Consider the following 16,230-nt stretch of genomic DNA (forward strand, 5'->3'; position numbering starts at 1 on the left):
TCTGGCCCACTCGCATTGGCTGCCTGTATGTTTCCAAGCTCGATTCAAGGTACTGGTTTTAACCTATAAGGCCTTACACGGCTTGGGACCACAGTACCTGATGGACCTCCTCTCCTGACATGAACTGACCTGTGCACTATGCTCAACATCTAAGGCCCTCCTCCGGGTGCCTCCTCCGAGGGAAGCTGGGAGGCTGGCAACAAGGGAGAGGGCCTTCTCAGTGCTGGCCTCCAAATTATGGAATGATCTCTCTGACGAGGTGTGCCTGGCGCCAACACTGTTATCTTTTCGGCGCCAGGTCAAGACTTTCCTCTTCTCCCAGGCATTTTAGCATGTGTTTTTAAATTTTTAATTTTTTTTTTTAAAAATGTGTTTTTAAACTGTTTTCTGTGTTTTAAAATTTGTGTATTTGTTTTTATTGTTTTTAATTGTTGTAAACCACCCAGAGAGCTTTGGCTATGGAGCAGTATATAAATGTAATAAATAAATAAATATATTAAGATCAGAATATGAGCAAGGAAACGTAATGAGGAAAACACAAAGGAAGGGCTAGCATTGACCCATTTTATCTCACTCTTCTCTAAAGAAGCTACCCCAAGTAACAACAGAGGTAAGGCATGAGCCATGCACTGTGTCCCAAGAAACATGTTTAAACACACACACACACACCACCAAAAACACATCCTATCAGCTAACCCCCCAACCTATAAAATATTCAGAATCAGCCATATGGAGTACTCCATTAAGTCACACTTATCATGTGGCTAAAACATAATGGGGTGGGTAGGTGATACATGTGACCACATAGAGGCCTCCCTGTATCTTATGCATTGAAGCATGGTCAGGGATAATATTATTAAGACAAATCTGATGAAGAATAACTTTAAAAATGTGACAGAACATATGGGAAGATATATAGGGCCCAAGTCATTCAGGGATTGTTTCATTAGACTGCCAAGCAAATCATTCATAGGTTGGTTTGTTTGTTTTAGGAGTGGGGGTTCCATGTACCTGGTAAGAAATGTAAGTCAGTTCTGCCGCCCATTTTAAAAAAACATATCCATAATTATTCACTTATTTAAAAACTCACCAGCATATCTATAAAAAACAAAGCAGTTTATCATCGTGTAGCACAACCACAGATTACTGTGCTCCACCCCTCACCCTTCAATTTTGTTTAGAGGGTGTGTCGCTCACTGGAACAATCCTTTAAAGGGAATAGCACTTTTGCCATGTGGAGAGTGTTGCATTTTAAACAACCAAGGAAAACAAACAAGCACTTTCTGAAGCCTGTTAAAAGTTTGGGATCAGCTGGGAGGGCAATCTGGATTTCAATGCTAATTGCATGCATTCTGATTTATCATAGAGGATTCAACTCCTGGCATTTTGCATTTGCTCCAAAATGCTGGCATAGCTGGAAGTGTAGGGAGAAAAAAGATGCTGTAACAATCTCATTGTTTAGTGTCTGACAGCCTGACTAGCTAAACATCTGTTTGAAATATTAATAACTGTCAGATGGGAACAGCTCAGGGGCTCTGTACGGTTTTACACCATCTGTTTGTAGAATAAACACACTTACATACCCACACTTTGAAACGTTTTGTCTGAGTTTTACATTCCTGGTCTGCCACTGTTTGCATATGTATGTTGATGGGAGGTAAGGGACTGTACCATCCCAGGACCACACGGACGGCAGATACATGTTACACTGCAGACATGTTTCCCATTGGCCAACTGTGAATCTCCTAATGAACTCCTGTAACATCCATAAACAAGCAGTGTACGTGAGCTGGATAGCCACAGCTGATTGTAACTCCAAGGCACACAGCCAGTGTATGTCCCAATGTTTTTACAGACACTTTCCTGCCTTCAAACACTGTGCATTTACCAGAAGACAGGTTGTGAAGAATCTGCAAATGCATCAGCCACATAAAGTGTGAATCAGCCCAGTGAGTCGAAAACATGCAGAAAAACAGAGGAAGAATTCATGCATATTTAACAACAGTGGCATAAAGACACTACCAACCACTTGTATTTTGTTTTTAAAACCATCTTAATATTAGGTTTCCTAAAGTACACTGGATTTCTATTACAAACAGTTAAGCTTGGGGGAAAGGGTATTTTTAAAAATTCCCTTTGGAAGATATACAATACATATATTGCCCTCATCTAATTTGTAGACATCTTATTTATTTGTTTTATTTTTCTCATTTTTTCCAGTTTCATTAGTGTGTTTCATTAGAGTGTTTGGCTTCCTCAAACTGATTTCAGAATGCAGAGACAGCTTGAAAATGTTCTATCTGCCCCACCTATAGAAGCCTCTTGTGCAACATTACAAATTTGCAACAGTCTTTACCACAGCTAATGGTTCCTGATCAACCAAGGCCGCTTGTGCCCAACTGACTACCCTACATTATCATAAAGGGTTCAAAGGGGATGTTCAGTGCACTTCAAATGGGCCTGGATTGCTATCTTCTGTTTCTCATTCATTTTCCTGTTGCCAATCTTGCCTGTATCCACTATTCCATACTCCTGCTTTTTCCTTCCTCCCTGTATTTGTGATTGGTTCTGCTTCCTTTACCTTCTGGCTACTAATGCTTTTAAAATCTCATATCATCTGCAGGAGTTTCTTCTGCTATGTTACATAGTCACTATCATGGCTTTGATAACTGAGGTTCGTATCCAATGCTGCTATTCCACTTCCACAATATACTTCCATTTGCACAGTGGAATTTCCCTTTCCTTTCCTCTTCCCTGCAGTTCTCTGGGCACCTTCATAATCTGTCCCAGAGGGTTGGGGGAGCAGATTTTTTTTGGGGGGGGCACAGAGGGAGGAAAGGAAGGGGAAGTTCTGTTGCATGAATGGAACTATGCTTGCACAGCATTGAATACAGCCCTGAGCATTTGGCTGCCAACATATGCTGAACCAGCAGCTAACAACCTCAGACTGAAGCAACAAGAGAGGAAGCATAAGCATGAGCGACCTATACTTCCTTTTCCATGTTTCCACAGCTGGTCCGAAGTGGGAGATGTCCTTCTCCAGTTCTCATGATCAACAGTACATTTAGCCTGCCTGCTAATTGGCTGACAATTGTCCTTTGCTAACCTCACTTGAAGTTATGTAAATCCAGATTTGGGGAAATATCTGGTCTCTTCATTAAGATGCCCATGCTTCCCAGTGACAATTAATTGGTTTTTTTGATTAAAACTTCTTGTTTTATGTATATGAATTATTTTTTATTGTAACTGCTCTGGAATTGTTTTTACAATGACAAGCAGAACAGAAACATTTAAAAAACCAACACTACATAATTTTCTAAAACACTTCTGGGCTGCTCCATTATTCTGTGATATACTCTGAAGAGCAAAAGTAAGTGTTTCAAATGAGAAGGTAATAGTGAAATGTACATTTTGAAGAGATAGGTGAGTTCTTCTTACCAGAACACTCAGAACCATAGTTCCCACGGTAACATTCTCAAACAGGCTGATGTTGTACAGGACTTGGCTGAAAATTGGGCGATTGTCATTCTCGTTGATGAGGTTAATCTTCACTCTTGCAAAGCCAACATGGTCTGGCATGCTCTCATTTGCAAACAGCTGAGTGGAAACAAGAGGCAAATGATGAGTATGAAACTTAATTTGTGTATTTTTTTAAAAAAGAGAAGTTCTAAATTTCCTTTATTTCCTTTGATAAACTGTTATGACAGCAGCAAGCATTTGGCTGGCAGCTATGCACCAGGATTGAACCAATACGACACTGAATATACATGAAGGATGAGCATCTTTTCAATCAAAAGCCGACAGTTTACATTGCCATTGTCACAGCCCCTGGATTTTAATATTCAGAGTCATAATAACTTTCTCCCCTATTCAAGGAAGTTAAATCTCAACCTTGCAAACAAAAGCATAATCAAACCTGACTAATGCAACATAATTTGGAATTCCCACCTGTAGAAACCAAATGTGTTATTCTAACTATCTTCATTGCATTTTTGACATATTTGCTTTGCAGTCCTTAGAAGGACCATTGGGCACATTTTTAAGTCCATAACATTTGGCTAGTATACCGTCCATCCCACCTTTCATTTTGTTTGAAAGAACCTGGTTGGCCACTGTGAGAACAGGATGCTGGACTAGATGGGCCACTGGCCTGATCCAGCAGGCTCTTCTTATGTTCTTATGTTTAACATTAATAATCTTCATGTTACAGGAAAGACAGATAAATCTGAAAACCTGAGAATAAATTAGTGAAAAGGAAACTGGAATACATTCAGAATGTGAACTCACCCAGTTTGGTAAACAAAATTATGAGCAACACCAGATTCCCTCTTAATTTGGATTTGTTTCATAATAGGGTGCGCTGCTGCTGCTGCTGCTGCCAACCAGTCCTCCCTGCCAGTTTTGCCCACCCCTTCCAAGTTAATATACCTTTCAAAGGAATGGGGGAATTTGTGACAGGAAGGTCTTGCCTAATAGAGGAAGCAGAGGTCTGCTTAATTCGAAATGATGTTCCCAGAAGAGATTCCTGCTGGGATTCACTGGATTTGTTGTATGCTTCTTATTTCAAATGAGTTGAAAATGCATTAATTGTTAGTAAATTGGCAGCCCGCAGATTGCACTACATATATCTCCTATCCAATGCTCCCTTAAGTCTGAATAAGCCATCTACTTCAACTTTAATGTGCCTATCAAGATTAAGCTATGGATACCAATATCACACTTGAGGAACAAGCATCAGTGCCCCAGAAACTGCGGCATAGGATTTGCCACGATCTCACCCTAACCTTCTAAACACATGCAGGATCTAACCCAATGATTTACATTTCTGTTGTATGCTTTTAGTGCTCTGAAATGGCAGAATTTTATTTATGCTTCCTCGCTGGTGTATAAAGGCCCACTATCAAGACTAATAGCAACAGAGGCTGATGGCATGATGTTTACAGAGCTGCCTTGACTGTCCACAAATTTACAACTCACCCAAATGCTTGGATGAAGCTTAAACAGGCATCTGGAAAGAGCTTCAGTGCCTTATAGGTGCATTTAAACTAATGTTTTATAGGACATAAAACTTTTATAGTTTCAAAACATAAAAGGGAGGGGTGTTCTATTTAAGCTTCTGCAGCTGGGGCCCTAAATTTTGGAAGACAAGTCTCACAGCAGATCTCTCTTCGTTTCTTCTTCCTTTTTTGGCTAAATTTTAATATTGTGAAAACAAAATGAACTGGGTAAATTAGCAAGAGCTATGAAGGCCCTTCCACATGTGGCACTTGCTTTCATCCCTGACTCTTAACAAACTTGTTATACTAATATTTTGTCCTTGTACTCAGCAATGCCAACCTCTTTCCTGTTATCCAATAACATAACAATTATATGATTTAAATGGTAAAACCTGGAATTCACTCCATATTTTTGTGTCATTCTTCCAGAGGTGACAGGCTAATGCATGCTTGCCAAATGTATGGGACACAGAGTTTTCTGGACCTACAATTCCTCCTCCTAACATTCCCATAGCTAGTATGCAATTTCTTTTCATAATTATTTATGAAAGCCCTGAAACTGCACTTAGTGTATGTCTGATCAAACAGAGATAGCCAAGTTTCATTCCCATTAAAACTGCTATTCATCTACTTTCAGAGAAGGCCACAAGATCCATAAGGTTACAGCCCACAGGGGTTTCTTTCCTCTATACATTTGGTCCTGCTGAGTTATTCTCCTATTTACTATTCCCCAGGACACCAGAGTCTCTCAGGTTCAGGGCCATTCCCCTTAGTAGGATTCCCCCTTCTCCAATGGTGAGCAGTCACTCACTGGGTGACCTTGGGCCAGTCACTGCCTCTCAGCCTCAGAGGAAGGCAATGGTAAACCACCTCTGAATACTGCTTACCATGAAAACCCTATTCATAGGGTCGCCATAAGTTGGGATCGACTTAAAGGCAGTACATTTAGATTTTTATACCCATGTCAAGTGTGCATGCTGAGTAATCCTTGAACAAACTGGCACACTTATGCCCAATTCATGAGGAGATCTAGGAATGTCTCCCACATTATGAGAATTTGATGGAAGCAGTTCTCTAAAGGAAAATGTTAACCTCTAGAAGAGGTTTTGCAAGCCTTCTCCACTGCTGATAAAACAGGACCGATTGAGGAAAAACCTTTTTGGCAACTCAGAACTGCTGTATCTCTGGAGTCCCTATGCCTTCAGATATTTGGAAGCAGAGAAAGACGAGTCAGGAGCACTTCCTCTCACTTGCAACAAGTTGATGCATCATACTCTTTGATCATTTACAGTAAGTTCTAGGCATCAAAACTTTCAGAGACTTCCATTCCAGGGCTAGCACACACCTTATAGCTTGCCCTGTGTTCCTACTGTTCTAAAGAATGGGATCCCTCAGGATGAAGGATGGTTTAAAAATGTAATAAAGGACAACAATAACAACTTGTCTCTTTACCATTAGATCAGCTAATTTACAACCAAAGGGCTTTCAAAAGAATACCAGTTTAAAAAAAGATCAACATAACAACAAACAAACCATGACCTTTTAGTTTCACCCATATTATTATGTTAACTTCTACGGGCAGACAGTAGCTGGAGAGACCTCACTACGGTAAAGCAAGAATCTACACAGGCTATCAATTACAGAATGTGGAGAGCGATTTTAATAGGAATGCTCACACAAGTCATTCCTATAATGAACATAAAAGTGTAAAAAGTGTTGTAGCTGAGTTTGATGGTAACTATCCTGGGGTATGTTCATCAAAAGGATCACGGTATGCACAAGCTCCATGCAGCTGTGCTCCATTAAGCATCTGGTTATTCTGGCACATTTGTCACATGACTTTATTCCACACTGCTTGGCCTATGACATAGGAACCATAAACTTTATGAAGATACACATGCTGCATTTTAACTACTTCATATAAAGTGGCACACCTGGACAGGAATGACACAGGGCGGCCACATCTTAAAACAGATGTTGGGGAAGGAGATTCTGTAAAGGGACAAGGAAAAGAACTTAGAAATGGGTCAAAAGCTTATTGGCTTGTGAAAGAGAGGAACAGAGTGATGTTTATCTGAAGTGGTCCAGTAGGATGGAAGCACATATACAACAATATATATGGATATGCAGTTTCATGAGACATCTTGTACTTAAATAAAGGTGTTTTTTGCTGGTGTAGTATGACAAAGAACTACCATACTCTCAACCACAACTGCCTCATCTGCAATATAGGATAATAATACTGGTGTACTTCATAGGACTGTTGTAAGGATTTGTGAGATAATTAATGTGAATATCTTTGAACTCTTGAAAAGTTATACAAATGATATTGTTAATTAAATGAATTTGTCTGGTGGTTTAATATTTTATCATGTTAGTCACTTGGAGCTCATTCTGTCCTCGAGGACGACTTCAAATTCTGAACTACATTATTCTTCAAATGCATTATCTTAGCCATGCTCACAATAAATCTGACTCCACTCCCATATTATCTTTCTCCGAAATGTAAATGGATGGTATCCAACCATCTACAGTCTGTCCTCCTTCCCACCCCACCCCACCCCAGCCATGTTATCCATATGTCTTTTGAAGAATTCTTACGGAAAATTCATAGCGAGGGATTGTCTCAAAATCGAGCGGCACTGAAACTCTAATCCGGATGTCTGCCTTTCCTTGAATTGAAGTTGGGGAGATGATAAAGTGGTTGGAGTTGTTTCCCACCAGGTAAACTTCAAATACACTGTTGAGCCCCTGAAGAAGCAATAAAGGAAGAAATATTAAACAATAAAGAAAGGAATATAAGCCTGAATTGATTGGTTGTGCACATATGAGGATCACCCGTGCTAAACATATGGGATAGTTCTAGCTCACTCAAGAGAAGAGGAGAGAAGTGAACAGAAAACAGTCTTAAGGGGGAATAACATAATGAAGTGGGGAACAGAAAGGAGATGGAAAACACAGAAGAGGGGGGAATGGGGGAGGGACAAAGAAAGATGCCTATAAATGTGGAGAATGGAAAACTGATGTTGGTCTGCATCTGTATCCTCAAATGGTAGTAGCTTACTCCAATAGTCACTTCTGCAGTCAAATACATCACTTCCATATTAGAACATAAGAAAAGTCCTACTCGATCAGACAAAAGACCCATCTAGTACTGCTTCCTGTTCTCACAGTGGCCAACCAGATGTTTATGGGAAGCCCACAAGCAGTGTAACAGCACTCTCATCATTTGTGGTATTCAGAGGCATACTGCCTCTGACAGTGGAGGTAGAGCATAGTCACCATGTTCATGTACTGTCCACACTATCTGCCAGTTCAGTGAGAAATGAACTGAGCTGGCTTCATGGACAACAGGGGCTTTGCTGCTGGGTACTTAAAAGACTCAGAGTATGGGCTCATGATACAAATGTGTATAACACTGCTTACATATATATAACATATACACCTGAAAGAAAGTAAGATGGTGGGTGACTGGAATTTCAACAGCACTGTGCTTTGCAGTGCACACAATTGTCCTATAAGCAAAAAAAAAAAATACCCATCCATTAACGCCATTCAACAAGGCCTTTTTGTGTGTTCCATTGGCTTCCAAGCTATGGTTGACCATTTTGTGTGTGCTATCACCTTCCAATGTATTGCTGAGAGGTGCATTATCAGCACAACTTTTCATTGCCTCTGTAGAGGATGTTTGAGAATGTTTCCTCATGGTACATCTGGAATGATGAATATTGTCATGTGAGGAACTCATGTGGATGGTACATAATTAAGACTTTGTCCAAATGCCAAGCTGATTGATGACACATATGCAGCATATGGAACTAAAGTCAGCATACACCTCTGTTCATATGAAGCCAACAATCAGTATGTATCTGATTGCACCCAGTAAGCCAGAATTCCAAGGATTCCACTTCCTTTGTCATATTGGTACCTACGTACTAAATATTTACTTAGAAAGCCCAGTGATTCCAAGACTGCTGTTTTAAGAGTGAATCTACATGACAATTCTTCTTTCATCAGGCACTGGAATTCAGAACTAATAGTAATGTCTAAAGGAGTCCACATTGTGCTGGATAGTGGCACCACCTCACTCAGTATAAGAGCTGGATGTTCACAATCACACGTGGTTTCTGAGTCCACATAATATCTAGGGTGAGATTTCAGGAGCAGATCCCAAATGTACCCTGGGCCTATAAGATTTTGTTTTCAGTATGAAAGCTGAGCCCTAGAACATCTAAGAATTTTGTAAAGAATTGAACCTTAAGTATTAATTCTGGTTCCACGCAGGTGTTAGTAACTTAGCTGAATTCTTTATAAGGTTATGTACAGACCCTTGGTAAGATTCCTTGTTGTCTAAGGCAGGGGTGGAGAACCTGTGTCCCTCCAGATATTGTTGGAGCCCAACTCCCATCAGCCCCTGCCATCATGGTCAATGGTCAGGGATTATGGGAGCTATAGTCAAACAACATTTGAAGGCCTACAGGTTCCCCACCCCTAATCTAAAGGGATGAGAGGGAGAGAGAGGTCCTTAGGGAACAGTGCACAGTTAAATTACTATGTCTGAATACAACACAGTCATAATTTTAAAAGGTCCCCTTAGCATGTGCAGAGTTAATATAAGAACATAAGGGCAGCCTTGTTAGATCAGACCAAGGGTTGATCTAGTCTAGCAACCTACTCTCACAGTGGCCAACTGGATGCCTATGGGAAGCCTGCAAGGACATGAGCGCAACAGCACTATGTGCAACTGTGCTCCCCAGAGGCATAGTGCCTATGATCCTGGAAGTAATATATAGCCATAATGACTAGTAGCCGCTATAACCTTATCCTTCAAGGATTTGTCTGTCCCTTTTAAAGCCATCCAAGTTAGTGGCCATTGTCACATTTTGTGGTAGTAAATTCCATAATTTAGCTATGTGCTGCGTGAGTGCCTTTCCCTTCTTCAGTGAGTATCCACAGCCCAACCCCCATAGTTAGACTACAGAAACAGGGATCCATCTTTTTTAAACTTCTTTTTTAAAAATTTCTCCTTTAAAGAAATTAAGTGCTGCCTATAATATTTGGGGACAGAAATACCAGCAGCAGAATCTTAAATTTCCTTGGAATATTAATTTCAAACAATTAGTATGAAATACACCAAACCACTTATTTATTTATATTTTATTTATAATAACAGCACTTATGCTGTTGGCACTAAATAAGTGGAAGTAATAGCTACTCTTAGCGTTAAGGGAGAGTAGTCGTCGTCTCAGCATTAGAAGCTGAGCACAGAAGGGGCAGCTAAGTTTTAAAAAAAGAAAAAAGGTTCTGTTCCCAAATACAGACACTTCACAATCTCCATGCCAAACACCGAGCTCCTTCCCAGAGCCCAGCCCAGCAGAGCACATTACAATAAAGTTGAAAAAACTGCTGGAGCTGAATTTCCAATTTTCCTCCAAATGGAGTCAGTCTTGTTGGAAAGAGGGACCAATTAAATGCACGAAGGGGCACTAATAGCAAAAGCTGGCTGAGCGTGACAGCTGAGAAGTAGGTGACATGGCTAGAGAATTCCCCTTTCCATTTCTGCCTCCCTCCTCCTCCCAACCAAATCCAACAATAAATATCCTAGAATGCAGCAGAAGAGAGCTAAAATAATATTAATATTCATACAGTAGCCAGAGGTGAGAGGGTGATACCTCACAGATAGATTAAGAAGAACAGGTTCCTATTCCAAGGATCCGTCAACTTAAAAAAGCCAAAAAGTATCACATTGGAATATAAACTGAAAAGTGAGGGACCTTGTGTTTGTGTTGTAAATCTTTATCTCTCCCTCCAATCTTATTTTAAAGAAATTAGGCAGGGCTTACCTAGGTGTCACTGTTTTTATTTTGTGGGGAAATAATACTGATTTTATTTTTTTTAAAAAAAATGTTCTGCAATGACCAACTGGTTTTGACAATAAACTATTACATGAGGTGTATGTGTTTTTACATCTCCAGTGTGTATGTATATGGAATCTTTCCAACAACCCTGTGAGGTAGGGTTAGAAACCAAGGGAGCTCACAATAAGAAATAAAGCCATTTCAAATCTAATAATCATAAAACAAGTATGAAACAGTTGCAAATCATCTTAAAATGGCATGATTCTGAATTTCTGGTTTGGATGAGTGAAGTTCCTTATCACTTGAGGTTGTAGTCCTGGGCATGCTTCCCTGTTTCAATAAGCTCCATTGAATACATTGGAACATGCTCCCGAGTAAACATGCATAGGATTGCACAAAAACATTTTTACAGGTTGTGTAAATGATAAACATCTTTGACAGTCATGCTTATATAAATATTTCTTCCAAATATGTCTCAATAACTATCTGATTTCACACTATGGTTGTACATTATTATTTCCACTACATTTTAAGCAGAGCTTGGTAAAGTTACTTTTTTAAACTACAACTCCCATCAGCCCCAGCCAGCCTGGCCACTAGATTGGGCTGATGGGAGTTGTAGTTCAAAAAAGTAACTTTTCCAAGCTCTGATTTTAAGTGTGCTCTTCTTCCTTGGGGTGGTCATGGTTCCCCTCTGTTGTTTTCATCCTGAGGGGCAGATTAGGCTGAGAGATGGTGAGTATCCCATGGTCACCCAGGAAACATTTTAGCTGATTTGCATTTTTAAAAATTAATTAAAATAATTTACATGTAGGCAAAGTTTATGAAGTAGACCCACACAATACATTTAAAGCTCATCCAACTCACATTTAAAGCACACGACTTTCCCCAAAGAATCATGGAAAGTGTAGTTTCCCCCTCACAGTTATAGTTCCCACCACCCTTAACAAATTACAGTGGGATTCATATGCTTCAAATGTGTGTTGAATGTTCTTTAAATGAGGGGTGTCAATCTCCCCCAGGTGTGCTGTGCATTTAAAAATAAATTGAAAAGAACCATTTTAAAATATACTTTTTTAAATAGGGGAAGGGCTATAGCTCAGTGGTAGGGCACATGCTTTGCATGCAAAGGCCAAAATCCAATCTCTGGAAAAACCTATTGCCTGGAATCATGGAGAGCCAATGCTAGTCCATGTCATGCTAGATGGTACCAAATGGCCTGTCTCGGTATAAGGCAGATTCCTTTGTTCCTAAAAGAGGAGAGAGACCCAAAGGCACAGAGACTCTGAAATTTATTTATGTATTTTATTTACAACATTTATATATCGCTTTATTGTAAAAAACCTCAAAGCGGTTTACAGAAGGAATTAAAACAATAAAATTATTGGCAAAAATAGTTAAAGTCAGGTATTTAAAAACATTCAAAATAATAAAACCAACAATGAGTTAAAAACAGATAAAAAAACACAATAGCTTCTACATGCCTGGGTAGGCTTGCCTAAACAAAACTGTTTTTAGCAGGTGCTGAAAAGAGTACAATGAAGGCACTTGCCTAATATCAATAGGCAGGAGGTTCCAAAGTGTAGGTGCTGCCACACTAAAGCACTGATTTCTTAGAAGAGTAGAACAAGTAGTATGTGGAACCCATAACATGGAAAACATACCTTGATTTTGGCCTGGTAGCAAATCAGCAACCAGTACAGATTTCAGAGCAGAGGTATTATGTGCTGATAGGGTCTCACTCATGTCAGCAATCCTGCCACAGCATTCTTCATTAACTGCAGCCCCCCAGGCAGGTTGTGCTGCATGGGAATTTCTGTGACCTTGGCTGACTGGCTGCCAGGATTTTTTTAGTTTTGATTAGGAAACCTGACTGGTTGCAGGATGCTGAGTGTTCTGCCTTATTCACTGGCATTGCTGTGGTTGGTATGATATTGCATTTAGGAAATCATCACTGTCTTGTGATTTTCTTTTTCTATTTGCATTTCATTACCTCTGACATCACACCCTTACATCCACAGAAGCAACAACAATGGTTCCACACGCTCAGCTCAACCCCCTTAAACCCACTGATAATGCACCTTGTTGGTTGCATGACAGTTTGTTTCTTGCCAAACAGTGGTAAAAGAGAATTCACATCCTGGCCATGAAAGACCAAACCATGTGTGTTTTCTTTGTCAATTATGTCTCACTGGAATTGGGTTAGCTGTTGAAGTGAGTTTATAGCAGCCCAAATGGTAGGCATGCTTAATGACATCACTAGGGGCCTCCCCATGACATCACTGGGCTCCTGCTGAGAGGAACGGCAGGATATAAAATAAATAAATAAATAAATAAATAAATAAATAGGGGCAATCTCAAGGTTTGGGATGCTTCTGATCTGGCAACCCTACAAGGGAGGGATTCTCTAATTTGCTAGAAACACGCTTTTGTGGAATCTGTCCACCAGAGGTGGAAAATGTATTGATGTAATAGCATATAGTGAATGTGTTGACAGATATCCAGCCTACTTCCCTGCACACTGACTCAATAAAAGTCCAATTCCCATAAGCTGTGGAAGTATCAGAACCTCTCAAGGAATGTGCCCCTTGCACATGATGAGGGAGAGGGAGAGGGAGGGGGGGCTGGCTAACATTAGCCATTCTTTCTCCTTTGAGTGATGGGGGTTTAGACAGAAAGAAGGCAAAACAATCTTCTCAGACCTATGCAATGACCCGTTTATTGAGCATTTGCTCTGATTTGTTTGCACAATACAACAGTGACTATTTAATCAATAGCCATTCTGCTTTGTTTGTGGGAGGTTATATAACATCACATCGGGCAATTGTTATCCCATACTTTCCAGTGCATTTTCCATCACTTTCACAGCTCCCATTGCTGAAATTGAAAGCTCATTTGCACTGGTTTGGAGAATCCATGGGGCAAATTTAAATCTACACATAACAAATGGCTACTTATGAATTGTGGGAACAACAACATCTGGCTACTCTGAACATATGGGTCTTTTCTATAATTTTCTATCTTTATGCTTAACAATCAACTGTTGGCCACTTATACTCAGATTTGCTGTACTAGGCTGTGATGTTCCTATATTAATGTATATATGGTAAGTGTTGGTTGTTTAGAAGATACATGGTAAGTGGAGTGAAAGAGGAGGGGGAGTGAATGGGCAGTAGAATGCTAGATGATTGGCTGAGTGTTTAAAATGGCTGAACGTATAAAAGGAAGAGAGACAGTGGAATCTGGGAGGTGGTGGTGGTGGTGGATGAGGTGAACTGAGTGGGTTGCTTGGTGGGGTTTAGAGTTTGCCAGGAGAGAGTGGAGAAGGAGGGGGGTGGAGTTCGGATTAGTATTGAGTAAAACCATATGCTTATGTGCCTTAAGAAGAAATCTTGTTAATCTTGTTAGCTTTGTTATCTTTAATAAATACTTAATTTGGTTTACCAAAGGCCTGATCCTTGGTGAAATTGAAAGCTCATTTGCACTGGTTTGGAGAATCCATGGGGCAAATTTAAATCTACACATAACAAATGGCTACTTATGAATTGTGGGAACAACAACATCTGGCTACTCTGAACATATGGGTTTTTTCTATAATTTTCTATCTTTATGCTTAACAATCAACTGTTGGCCACTTATACTCAGATTTGCTGTACTAGGCCTCTACTGTATACACATCATTTGGAAAGAATGCAAGTAAAAGTACAAAATCAAGTTTCTATTTTTACAGATAATCTGCAAGTTACTTCTGTTAGGATTCATACTCTACTTACAAATTATTTGCACAAGCCTTCAAGTAAAACTAAACTTCCAGCATTGGCCTCATTTCTGCCACAATTCTTCAGCATCCTAATAGCTTACAGCACACACCTAGCAAATTGGCATACCAGAAAACCTGCTAATATGACTGTATCACCTCTGGAAAACACCCTTTGGAAGCACATCACAGCAAAATCTCCATCCATGTGGATTTGTTACAAACTCCACAAAAATAGCCTCCTAGCTCTGAAGAAGCCATTGACAAAAGAATCAGCAGGGCCAGTCCTACCATTGGGCATAGTGAGATAGCTGCTTCTAGTGACAGATACTGGAGGAAGCAGCAAGGACTTGGAGTACAGAGCTGTGTGCTCCGTGTGGCCTGCCCTACAGCCCCTAAGCTAGCCTGCTGTCTTCAGGTGTGGTGAATTAATCTACCCCATCACCAGCATTGAAGTAAGATTCAACTGCCAGCACATGGAATGGGAGGGGGGCACTATTTTGTTCTTTACCTCAAGCAGCAAAATAACTTAGGTCAGCCCCCAAAACCAGTATTGGTCAGGGACTTGCAGTCAAGAGGCACAACTGCATCTGAGCCAAACAGGCAAGGAGCCTGGCCATCACTGGATAGGTAAGCTGGGGGAGTTAAAGTCAGACAGAAACTGAGCAACACAGACAGGTACACCAACAAGAAAGAGAGCACATACAGACAATTTTACTCAGCGGCATCACTAGGAGGGTGCAGGGGGTGTGGACCGCACTGGGTGACACCATCAGAGGGGGGTGACACCCAGAGCCACCCCTAGGCACCTATCTCTATCTTCAGCCCTGCAAGCAGCCATCTCGCCAGCCACGTCCCTCTTGGGGAATCTCCTACTCTCTTCAGCTGCAGAGCGATTCCCACCCCCCATCCTGCCTGGCCTGCCTGCTCATCAGCTATGAATTTTAGGCTGGAGGTTTGAATCCCCTGCCTGCTCTTGGGCTGTGTGTCTGAGTGGCTTCCCAGGCAGGATGGGGGGAAAACCGCTCTGCAGCCAAAGAGCAGGTGATTCAAACCTCCAGCCCAGGCAAGCGCTGCCTCTGTAAACCCACTGCATGCTTCAGTGGTGTACCAAGGGAGGGGTTGGGGTGCAGTCAATCAGGGAATGCAAAGATGGAGTAGGGTTACCAGCTGTCTGATTTTCAGCTGGAGTTTCTGGTTCTGGGGATCCCCTCTGGGTCTCCAGCTAATTTACCTTAATCTCCGGACTCTCAGCTTCAATTAAAAAAAAACACCTAAGTTTCTAGGTCATCTGGTTCCCGAGATATACACCAAAACATCAGCCCCCCCCCACGACTGTTTAATCTGTTTTTTAACCAATCTGTATAGCAGCTTTTAGCCAGAGCTTGGAAAAGTTACTTTTTTAAACTACAGCTCCCATCAGCCCCAGCCAGCATGGCCACTGGATTGGTCTGATGGGAGTTATAGTTCAAAATAACTTTTCCAAGCTCTGGCCTCTAATCCCACCCTTTCAGGATTGTAGCCAATAAGGGGAGCCAGGCTTGTGATTTGTTGACCCAGGCAGTGCTTAGGCTTCATTACAATGTCAAAATGGTGGTTTTGAGGTCTTCAGTTTGAG

General features: G+C 40.8%; 1 protein-coding gene across 20 annotated transcripts in view; it reads right to left on the reverse strand.

Moving 5' to 3' along the window:
• Nucleotides 1-16,230, reverse strand: part of CDH23 (cadherin related 23) — a 785,528-nt gene that overhangs the window by 334,860 nt on the left and 434,438 nt on the right. For all 20 annotated transcript variants that reach the window (XR_009763949.1, XR_009763950.1, XM_061635232.1 and 17 more), the window contains 2 exons: nt 7,599-7,748; nt 3,439-3,597 (listed from right to left, as the gene is read on the reverse strand). Coding sequence is in view for 18 of the 20 variants with exons in the window: in XM_061635232.1 (XP_061491216.1) it covers nt 3,439-3,597; nt 7,599-7,748 (309 nt within the window). In the remaining 2 variants the exon portion in view is untranslated. The remainder of the gene's footprint in view (nt 1-3,438; nt 3,598-7,598; nt 7,749-16,230) is intronic.

Source organism: Rhineura floridana, chromosome 7, assembly GCF_030035675.1.
Source record: "Rhineura floridana isolate rRhiFlo1 chromosome 7, rRhiFlo1.hap2, whole genome shotgun sequence".
Classification (NCBI taxonomy): Eukaryota; Metazoa; Chordata; class Lepidosauria; order Squamata; family Rhineuridae; genus Rhineura; species Rhineura floridana.